Genomic DNA, 12,263 nt, shown 5'->3' with positions numbered 1-12,263 from the left:
ATGATTGGAGTGGAAAATAAAAGCCCTCATCCCTGTGAGAATAAAATATGCATCCATTTAAAATATTGCTTTGAACAGATCTCATATTGTACCACATGCTGAAGTTATTCTTAAAGTTATCTTGTTAAATATTACTTGGTTTATTCTGAAACTAGTTTCGACTAACATTTTAAAAATTACTTGTTTTAATTTACAGTTTATGAAGGAATCAGTAGAACTAAACAACAGGTGGAGAGTACAACTGGTGCTGTGATTGGAGAAGCTGCTAGACAAGGTAATTTTTAATTCTGTTAATCAAATTGCTGAAGACAACTTTAACTGATACTTGATTTCCTCATATATATATATATATATATATATATATATACAGGGTGTCTCAAAAAAATGTATACACACTTTGAATGATCATAAAGTTGGTATTAATTATAATACAGTTAACTTTCACATTGTAAAGTACACTACATAAATGTACTTTTCATCCCTCAACGTCTGTATTCAAACTGATGATCGTCCTGATCCATGTGCTGCTGATAACGTGCAGCAATGGAATTGCAAACATTGAGAGTCGTTTCGTCTTGTAGCTGGGCGCATTCTCTTTCGATTGCTGCTTTCAAGTCGTTGACTTTTGCCAGTTTTGAAGTGTAAACTTTATCCTTGATAAATCCCTATAAGAAGAAGTCCGTTGGCATGAGGTCTGGTGAACGTGGGGGCGTATTCTACAGAACCTCTTCTTCCAATCCATCTGTTGGGTAGAGTTTCATCAAGATAGGCTCTCACATCTCAATGGTAATGTGAGAGTGCCCCATCTTGTTGAAAATAAAAGTCCTCTTGAATACGTGGCATGACAGCTTCATGCAGCAAGTTCAAGTAATTGGCACCAGTTACAGTACTGTCGAAAAAGAATGGTATTAATCCATGTGCTGATAAGCCGCACTGCATCATCACTCCTGGTAAATTTACATGATGTTCCTCCATAACACGTGGATTCTCAGGTGCCCAGTAAGTGCAATTGTGCTGGTTAATTGACCCATTTAATTTAAATGTGGCCTCATCGCTCCACAGAATTTGTCTTGGAAATTGTGCATCATCTTCACATTTTTCCAAGTACCACTCACAAAACTGCATTCTCCTATCCAGATCATCTTCATTGAGAGCATGTACTCTTCTTGGACTGTAACTTTTCCAATGACTGCACTTCAACATGCGATGGACACTTGATTTTGATACGCCTATCTCACGAGACGCTTGTTGCACAGATTTTCTTGAACTTTGACGATACATTTCAATCAACCTTTCTTCTGTTGCAGGCCTCGTAGCTGTTCGTTGTCTTCCTGAACATTGCTTATGGACATTTTGAACAGTTCCATCTTCTTCAAGTTTATCTCTAATTTGAGTGATAGCCTTGTTGAAATTCTCTTCTAAACTGTCTTTGCGCTTCCACTATATTTTCATACTTCCAGTAACATTTTAGGATAAATTTTCTTTCCTCAAAGCTTAGTCTGATTTCAGCCATTATTTCAAATCCGTTAAACCTGCAAAATAACAAAAATTAAGTGAGTTATCAACTGTTGAAGTGTGTATAACTTTTTTGAGACATTCCTGTGTGTGTGTGTGTGTGTGTGTGTGTGTGTGTGTGTGTGTGTGTGTGTGTGTGTGTGTGTGTGTGTGTGTGTGGAAAGTTTTTTAACTTGGGTATATTATGTATTCAAGATACCAAGTAATTTGGTATCTTGAATATATATATATATATATATTTTTTTTTTTTATGTAACTCCCATCCATAAAAGGTTGCAAACCTATAATACATTAGTATCAAGAATGGACTAAGATTTCTTTTTCTATTTTTTTTATTAATTTTATGTATTTTTATTTATTTTTTACATAATCTAGAAACCTTGCTCTAGAGACCAAACATGGCAGTTTTGCTACCCACTTCAGGCCTCTAGTAAGCTGGGTAGTGATCTCACACTGCAATAAAATTCATCTCTCTCCTGAATACACTATATATAACAATTTTATTTGTAGAATATTAATAAAACTGTTTTTAGAAATTGTAAACAAGATTGTTTATAAAATTCTCTCAAACATCTTTGCAAGTATCTCTGGTTATGTGAAACTGGTACAGCTGTTTACTGCATCGAATTATGTATCTTATCTGAGATCGGATAAGATATTGTTGGTTACATTCCCTTTGCTTTCAGTAGCAATACTCCTTCTCCAATCCTTTTTCTCTCTGTCCTCTCTGAAAATATAATATCCCTTACTTAGCAATATTCTCCTCTGTCAGCTAACTCTGTCGGCCTATCATTTTTTGATCTAGTCAAGCTGAGCAGTATCAGAAACTCCTTCCACTTGTTCCTGATGCTTTCTGCAAGCATCCTTACATCTTTTAATAAGTGTTACATTCATTTCTGTAACTCCAGAAAATGCATTCAATATTTTTTAATCTGCCATTCACCTCAGTAGTGCTTACATATGTGTGCTCACCTCCATACCTTCAGTAGTCTTAGTTTCCCTGACTTATTGCTTACATTTTCTTGCTGAACAATAATTCCTATTCAATTGCAATCAAACAAATTGTTTTTAATGTGCTTACAGTTGAATGAATCTCCAGATCTGTTCATTTCCATCTATTTTACAGGAAAATTGCATGCAATTTGTATATAAAAGAAAACGATTCATTCAGCTCTCAGATTTTCTTCAGTTTTTCTTAACCTGTTTCTTTTAACATTGTTGAGGGAAAGCCAGGTTTCTTAATATTGAGGGCAAGTATTGAAAATGATTATTTTGGTCTCTCCAAATAGTATACTGGACTTGAAATTACTGAAAACATTTAAGGAGGATGCCATGTCATCTAGCAAATAATCTCAAAGAAGTGTAATGGATTGTTTAATGTGATGAGAGATTTATGAAAATGCAGATTGGATTTTTAAGAATTCTAACAAAATCTCAATGTGCAATTTACTTTGAAGCCGGCATAAATATGTTACAGATATTGCCTCCTCAGCACAAATAATGTTTCTCCTTTGTCCAAGGTTTAAGTTCACCTCTAAACATCTGTTAATTGTAGAATTTTTTCGCTTTGTTATAAAGGAAGTTATACTTGCCAAGAAATTATATTTGTATTTAATCCTTTACCCAAGTGTAAGCAAGCAAAGTTTGCATATGACACATCTTCATGACTAGACTACTTGTATATTGAGACTGTTGACTTCACATCAATTGCTTCTGTATCCCATAATACAAAGCAAACTTCCTTTCAGATGTATATATTGCTATCCATTATGGAAAGAACTGTTATCCAGACTAGTTTTAACATTTATTGAAGTTTTATCAGTGGTTCAGAAAATGCAGAAGTCTTATATTATTCATATACAAGTGGCAAAAAGGTGTACCATACCACCTTTATTTATATATTCAGGACCAAAGAGATAGTGTGGGTCGAGGATTAAATAAGAATATAATTTCTTGGCAAATATAACTTATTTAGCTATTAATTGTATATAAATCACAACTCTGTCTAATTATTGAATACTGTTTTCACATTTGGAAGGGTGCCCCTGAAAGTTCCTTAAATATACTTGACTTGGTATAGAAGAGAACATAGCAGTTAGGTTAATTATGAAGTGAATTTGTGACTCATGAATTCACTCCACTCTTTGCAGGTGTTCAATTTCTGCTTCTTGCATTTTCTTCATTTTCATGGTCACTTTTTGTTGGATTGGCATTAATAATTCCTTTACTCTCCTCTAAAGCTTTTAAAACACGGAACATTCAGAACAAATTTTCTACCTCTTCATTCTTTTTGATTCAAATGGAATATTAGCAAGTTTCTTTTTCTTAGCTTTCTGCTCATCCCTGGCACTAATGTATTATAGATTTAACACTCTCTTGTTTATGGGATTACCATAAAAAACAGTAATACTGTGAAATATTTTTCTTCTTCCCTTCCACCATCAGGTTGTACTGAATATTCAAGCTATCACTTTAGAAAAAAATATTAGGAAAGAAGGTGTATACAGATTTCTGAAATATTTCTATTTTTTAACATTCAAATGTAATTTAAACTGTTTAGCAAATTTCTTAGGAAAGGAAAATTAAAATAATGAAAATTTAGAGCAATGTAATATTGATTATCGGAAAGGGATTATTTGAGTGAAAAGATATAAATATGTTGTATAGCATATGGTCTATGCTGGTGGCGAGAGTACTTTGTCATAAATACACAGAGTTGCTTAAACATACTGTGCAGTTACAGATCATCATCATCAAATTCCTGACATTTACCTTCAAGGGGTGTACAGGATATGATAGTACTACATGAAAAATTTACATCATTACTAACTTCCTATCTACAATTTTCTGCCAAATCAATCTGTTACCTGTCAAGGATCCAACATTGTCAAATTTTATATTTCTATCTTCTAAGACACTTTTTACCAGCTGCGTTTTTGGAACATTAAAAATATATGGATTATACATAAACCTATAAAAAACAAAAACAATGATAACCTCAAAATCAGACATTGAATTCTTAAAGATGCAAATTGGCAATAAACAAATTGAGAATGTAAACAAGTTCACTTATCTAGGAAGCACGTTGAGTCAAGATGGTCGCTCAAAAACCGACATTAAATACCGAATTGCTAAGGCAATCTTGGCCCTACAGAAGTTAAAACCATTGTGGAGAGATAACAGGATAGCAGTCACAACCAGACTAAGACTAATTGACATCTTGGTGAATTCTGTCCTCTTGTATGGGTGTGAGGCCTGGACTTTATTGAGGGAAGATGAGAGTATACGCCTGTCTTTTGAAATGAAAACTTACAGAAGACTTTTGAGAATTCCCTATACCACTCACGAAACCAATGAAAATGTCCAAAAACTGATTGATTCAATAGACGGGAGAAAAAGGGAAAACATTTTGACAGTCATTAGAAGAAGACAGATGAAATGGTTCGGACATGTGGAGAGGGCTAATGGCATTCCAAAGCAAGCACTAGAAGGAATCGTTCTGGGATCAAGGGTTAGGGGCCGAACTCGATTAAAATGGACTGATAACATAAAAAAATGGACAAATTCCTCCCTTTCTCAACTGACATCAAGAACAAGAGACCGAGATGACTGGAGGAAGCTAACAAAGAATTTCACCCACCAGTCATGAGTGACCCAAGGGTCCATTTAGGACTATGGGAGAGAAGAAGAAGGCACTTTTTACCATATCAATCTACCTATATATTGGTCTTCCTCTGGGTCTTTTTCCTGCCAATCTGGCAGAGAACACTTGTTTTGCTAATCTTTCCTCTCCCATTCTGTTTAAGTGACCATACCACCTGAGATTAGCCCTGCTAACACATTTTAGGATGCTAACAATGTCAAGTTCTTTTCTAATATCCTTGTTTTTATATGATATTGCCATTGATGCCATCTGTTCACATCCCTAATCTTTCTCAGGACTCTCTCATATCTGCAGTCTCTAGTCCTTGGTCAAGTGTTTTACTTCTGACCCAGCTCTCAGATCCATAAGTTAAAAAAGGTTTGAACACTGTCTTGTATACAGCTAATTTAGTGTTTTGACTTCCATACCAGCTTTGTTGATTCTGTTGTCTATTTCCATATTTAATTTACCATCTTCACTAAAAATCAAGCCTATGTAGCTGAAATGTTCTACTTGTTCTATAGGTTCTCCATTCACAGTGTAATTGATATTTTCAGTGCTTCTGCCTATTTTCATTGACTTTATCTTGTAATTGCTGACCTTCATACCATATCTATTACAACAGTTATTCAATTTAGTCAGGGAATCTTGCAGACTTATAGCGGATTTATTTAGAAGTATAACATCAACCGCATAAAGCAAGGAGCTGACATTAACATCTCCAATTTTGATATCAGGTTTAATACCACTTTCCTTCATAATGTGATCCATATAGATAATGAATAACAGAGGCTATTCCAGAAATCTGTTTTAATTATTTATTTTAATCCCACCCACAAGAGATATAAACCTATAGCATTTAGTATTGTGAATAGCTTCCAGTAAGAAAGATTTCAGTCTCTCACTTGGTGCTAAAAATCATCTGCTACCAACAAATATCTACACCACTGTAGGATATTTGAACCACAGCTTGTTGGTTGAAGAGCAGGTATAAGAAACACTGAAACACCCAGACACAAGAGGTTTAATAACAATATTAAATCAAATATTTCGACCTGGATATAACGGATAACTTGTTCATTGTCACTTAACAGACCATTCAGCAAGGTAGAATACCAACAATGAATTTTAAAAGGAGCTGCACACTGGCCGAAACAGTAGATTGCAAGGTGTGATTTAAAAAAACAAAAAAACACTGCTTGTAACTAATAAAGATAAGACTGCCAAATTTTAGTAAGAAAAGACATCATTATGTTTTCAGGCCACATAATAATGCTTCAGTGCTTTCTTTGAAGATATTCTTGTGTGTGCATGTTTCAGAGTTTTTTTACTGTCACAAGTTGCACTGAAAATGTGAATTGCAGGTATGCTATCCACTCAGCCAACCAAGGCTGGAATTTGGGTAGGTTGTGTTTAATAATCATGTTGAGAAAAGATGGACTCAGACAGTTTGTCAGATTCTGTGATGTCATGCCTGTGGAGGACGCAAAAGAAGTTAGTATAAAGGAGACCAATGCCTATCACTAAATATGTTTTGGTGGTAATAGTTGAATTTTATCGAAGTAACAGAGAATGGTATTCATAAGTGATTTTTTAAGGAAATAAATAAACAAAATGAATCAGCATTTCCATGTAAACTTCATATTCAATTCAATAGGATCACAGAAACTGATGAATTATGCAACAAGATGCTGAAAATCAGCGAAACAAAATGAGAAAGACAAGGAAAGTTACTATCAGTGTACAGTGATAATCAGTTAAATTTTACTTCACCGATTTTTATGAAGTTCAAATAGCACTTTGAAATAAGCAGAATGAGGTATGGTTTTAAATTTTTTTCCCCCTTTCTTATAAATATGACTGACTGAGCAGTTTATTGATGTTGTTAGGATAATGTGTTCATAGAAAACAGTGGCATACTAAGGATTAGCAAAATAAATATTAGATATATTTTTTAATAAATTGATCAAAATATAATAATTATAATTACCAAAAATAATTCAAGGTATAAGGGGGGTCTAATTTATATTTAGTGACTCACAAAATATTCAACATGAAAGTTTATGGTAACAAAAGTAGGTCTTCAGAAATTAAATTTGCAAGTGGTTCAAAGGAGACTAAGCCTATCACTAAATGTTAATACTTTTTTTATAAGGGGAAAAGATTCAGATGTAAGTTCATCTGCTAATGTTTCAATATAACATTGAAGTAGTTATTCAAGTTAAAAATTAATTGTATTTTTGGATGTTGTTACATTCAAAATGTGTTGAAAATTATAAGTTCGATAGCAAGTTTGGAGAGTTTCAAGTACTTTCCAAACCAAGGAATTTAGTTGAAATGTTCCTTTTCCAAAACAAAGGGAATGCTTCAGCCTTTAGTACCTCTTTTGTTGGGTCAATTTCTTTTGAATAACTTGAGAGGTAGTAAACCTAATAAATGAAAGCATTTAACAGGATGCTAAAAGCAGATTGCCCTGTTATATTAGCTTTCCATTTCCAAAACAATTCCAGTAAGAAAAGATATTTTTTTCAAGTGATTTCATTCTTATAAATGTTGAATTGATGGAAACTTCGTTCACCTTAGAAAAAGGTTTCAATTTTGTGTGTAATTTCAAAATAAATGAAACGAAAAACAAAACTATATTATAAGAAATTATAAGTGATTTACTGCATGATAAGAGCTCATGCTATTCTAAAATTTTCCTTTTATTTAATATAGACTTTCAAATTATATTACAGTTGACTATCATTATAGCAAACTCTTAGGGAAGAGTGGTTAGTTTGTTAGAATGGAAGGTGCTGTAGTAAATTCTTTTAGCATAACATTGATTTTTTTCTATTGGTTGAAGCACTTCAGAAGTTTGTTATAGTGAATGAATTCACTATAACGTTGTTTGCTATAGTGAGAGTTCATGTTAATGCTCTTTATGTATGTGTGTGTGTGTAAATTTCTGAGAAGATAACTTTTAATTGGGTTGATGCACCTTTATTAATTCAGAGTGTTAACTCTCTTGGAATCCTCAGCATTGTAATTCTACATCAATGATTTTATTTTTAGCTAACAAAGCTAAAGTGTATTATGGATTGTTGAAAGAACCTGAATTACATATTCCATTAGAAGAAGAAGAAGAATCAGCTGAAGGGGATGATAAACCAAAGGTTTGCATAACTGTAATATAAAGTGTGAAGTATTTCTTGAAATTAATGTTACTGAAAGGCTAAAATTAAACCATTTAATATTTAAATAGTTAAATTTAGTTAGCAGGCTAAATTTAAATATTAAATTATATTATTATATGGGATGCTTATGGGTCAAAGCCGTATAACTGAGAGGAGACCTCCACATATCCTTTAAAGGAATGCAAAGAACCGAAAATGGCTTCTGACCTAATATCCAATCCTCACCTTCTGTTAGGTATCTGGACACTGGGCGAACGAGGATGGGCTGGAAATTTGGGATTTAGTCAACCAAATTGTATTCTTATTGGCTCAAACCACAAATAAAATGATGGTACAACATGACAGAATTTCATGCTGGCTAGGGCATTGCCTGGTTAAACAAGGCCCTGTTGTTTTTGCAAGGGAACCAGGGAAAACAGTAAAAAGTCAGCTACTGGAACAAATCCTGAAGCACACCTCAACTCAACATCACGAGAGTTCAAGATTGGTACTATCAACATAAAAAAGCCTGAATGGCAAAGAAATGGAGCTAGCTGAAGAATTGAATAAGTACCAGATTGGCATAATAGGGATGACTGAAACAAAAAAGGACAAAAATTGATGAGATCTTTCTAAGCAATAAGTACAAAAGTTATTTTCAGGCAATGACAATCAAGAAAAAGAAGGAATAGCCATAGTATTCAACACTAAATACAAGGCTAATCTTCTTGAATGGCAGGCAATATCAAGTAGAGTGATGCGGGCAGATATTCAGAATGGGTAACTGGACAATGACTTATTTGTGCCTATGATCCCACAGAAGGTTCTACTAAGGTAGAAGTGGAGGAATTTTTTGAGGCTTGAGAGAAAGTAACTGACACAATGAAAAAAGAAAAGTTGGTCCTTGTTGGAGATCTAAATGGCAAAGTAAGAAACGATTGTCAGACATAGAGAAATATTTTGGAAAAATTTGGAGATAAGAGCAAAGCTAATAATAATGGGAAATACCTGTTGGATTTCTGCTCAGGACATGGACTGGTTATTATTAACACCATGTTCCAACATAAAAATGTGCATAAATTCACATGGAGAGAAGAGGCAAGGAATAAGAAAAGTCTCATTGACTATGTTATTGTTGATAGTGATGTTTTCTCTCTGGTGCAAGATACTAGAGTGTACAGAAGATTTGAAATTGGAAGTGATCATCATTAAGTCTTGAGCAGGATAAAATTGAATTTCATATTGAAAAGAAGAACATCTAAGAAAGTTTTAAAGTGAATAAAAGTTGAGCAGCTCTCAGATGTGAACTGTAGACTAAAATACACAAACATTATTCAAGAAAAAATGAAAGAGTTCAAGAACAGGAAAAAAACTTGGAAATTATGTGGCAAGTCACAAAGAAAGCATTGATTCAGCCAGAGAAGCATGTGGTGAGGTTGTCTGCATGGATAGAAAAATCAGAAATCCATGGTACACACAGGAAGTTAAAGAGGCGGTGAAGGAAAAGAAGAAAGCATATCGAAATTTCCTGATGAATAAGTCATTTTGTGCTCTTACAGAATACAGAGACAAATATGAGAAAGCTAAACACTTTGTAAAACTAGCTAAACAAAAGTCATGGGAAGACTTTGGTACGAACATAGAAAATAAATATCAGGAAGATGGCAAAATATTCTGGAGGCTGTTGAAAAATCTCAGAAATGGAGGAAAAAGTGCTGTAAAAGGAATTACAGATGATAAAGGTGACAAGAAAACAGGAGCTAAAGATATCCTTGAAGTATGAAGTAATTAAAAAAATTTGCTTCAAAAAAATTGTTAAATGAAATAAGCAGTGATGACAGCACAGTGATAAAAAAAACCCTGAATAGGCATGTAATCAGGAATACATATCCATACTTGAAATAGAAAAATCCATTAAAACATGAAATGTGGGAAGGCAGCAGGAGTAGATGATATTTGACCAGAAATACTCAAGTACAAAGGTATAAAAAGTCTTAAAGTGGCTGCACTGCATAGTTCAGAAGGCCTGGACACAGTAGTGATGAATTCCAGATGATTGGAGTAGGGCCCTCATAGTATCCATATACAAAACGAGAAATAAAACTGACTGTTAGAATTACAGAGATATTTCCCTACTGAGCATTCCTGGTAAGATTTATGCAAGTTGAGAAATGGTTGAGAAGGATTGTGGAAGGGAAGCTTGGTGAAGAACAAAGTTGGATTCAGGCCAAATGGTGGCTGTCAGGATCAGATTTTCACTCTACGACGACAAATAGTTGAGAAACCATGGGAGTTAACAAAGATCTGTGTTTAAGTTTTGTAAACCTGCAAACAAAATGACAAGGTGCCAAGAGAAAAGCTATTCAAAACGCTACAGCTACATGGTGTCAATGGGGCATTATATCAAGCAATACTTAGTCTTTGAGTTGTAAGTCAGTAGTTAGAATTGGAGAAAGTACAGGAAGATGGTTTGATATTAGATCTGGTGTCAGACAGGGATGTACATTATCCCCTCTGTTATTCATCATCTATATGGATCACATTATGAAAGGAAGTGGTATTAAACTTGATATCAAAATTGAAGATGTTAATTTCAGCTCTTTACTTTATGCAGGATTCTGTTGTAATAAATTTTATGAATAACTGTTGTAATAAATTTGGTATAAAAATCAGCAATAACAAGACAGAAACAATGAAAATAGGCAGAAACATTGAAAATATCAGTTGTATTGTGAGTGGAGAACCTATAGAATAAGTAAAACATTTCAGCTACTTAGGCATGATTTTTAGTGAAGATAGTAAATTAAATATGGAAAGAGACAACATAATCAACAAAGCTGGTATGGTATTAAGTCAACTGAATAAATCAAAAAAAAAAAAAATCAACGCCTTTTATTCCCTAATAGGGAGTAGGCGAGGCCTTTATACCCTATCTAACCTTTGGAGACTGAGTGGGCAGTTCAATCTCTTAACTGAATAAATTTATATGGATAAATAAAGAAATTAATCAAAACACTAAATTAGCTGTATACAAAATATTGTTCAAACCAATTTTAACTTATGGATCTGGGAGCTATGTTAGAAATAAAACACTTGACCACAGATATGAGAGTTCTGAGAAAGATTAGGGGCATGAACATATGGCATCAATGGTAATATCATATTAGAAATTAGGATATTAGGAAAGAACTTGGAATGAATCCAGGAATGTGTTAGTGGCGCTAATCTTAGGTGGTATGGTCACTTAAACAGAATGGGAGAGTTAAGACTAGCAAAACAAGTGATCTCTGCCAGGTTGGCATGAAAAAGTTCTAGAGTGTAAAAATTGATGCTGCATAAATTTTCTTCCATTTGATGCATCGATACAGAAAGGTCACATCTTGAAACCTTGTACAAATATTTCTATTTGTTTTTGTAAACTATTGTGTATAGAATATGAAAAGCCCAAAGGGAATTAGCTTGCTCCTTGCTTAAACGAAGGATGTAAAATTGGTGAAGCCAAGTGCAATGCTTTAGAATTGGAAGGTTGTTTGATTTTTGTTTACGAGTTCGATCTCAGGTGACCTTCAAGGTCAGCACAGAAAGGGGTGACGAGAATCAAACGTAAGTTCCGCAGGCCACTAAAATCGAATTAGAGACAAGAAAGGGGAGACATAAGAAGTCGGCAAAAGTTCCAGAACCAAGAGTCACAAGATGATGTCTGGGGTTCTCATAACTGTATGCATATTTGCTTGGGAAAGTAAGGGGACTCCAAAACTTAACCCAAGGTTCGAGAAGAGAGGAAAATATAAGTCATGGATCTTGAAGAAGTTTTTTTTTATATTGACATCAAGGACCGACATCGAGAGAAAGGTTCGAGAGGGAACTTTACCAGATGCAGAGAAGTCTGAGGGAGGAAAACGGAGGTCAATCTGCCATGAGCCGCAAGTTCAGTAATGAGGATAACC

At 34.1% G+C, this 12,263-nt stretch overlaps 1 protein-coding gene across 1 annotated transcript in view; it reads left to right on the top strand.

Moving 5' to 3' along the window:
- Taf5 (TATA-box binding protein associated factor 5) overlaps positions 1–12,263 on the top strand; it is a 281,049-nt gene that overhangs the window by 114,455 nt on the left and 154,331 nt on the right. Inside the window, exons 7-8 of the mRNA XM_090409115.1 lie at positions 197–274; positions 8,216–8,316. Of these exons, the coding sequence (XP_090265241.1) occupies positions 197–274; positions 8,216–8,316 (179 nt within the window). The remainder of the gene's footprint in view (positions 1–196; positions 275–8,215; positions 8,317–12,263) is intronic.

The sequence above is a fragment of the Typopeltis vanoorti genome, chromosome 2, assembly GCF_054136105.1.
Source record: "Typopeltis vanoorti isolate ZY-2024b chromosome 2, IOZ_Tvanoo_1.0, whole genome shotgun sequence".
Lineage (NCBI taxonomy): Eukaryota > Metazoa > Arthropoda > Arachnida > Uropygi > Thelyphonidae > Typopeltis > Typopeltis vanoorti.
Note: the sequence above shows the minus strand (reverse complement) of the source record. Positions and strands in the feature narration are given on the sequence as shown.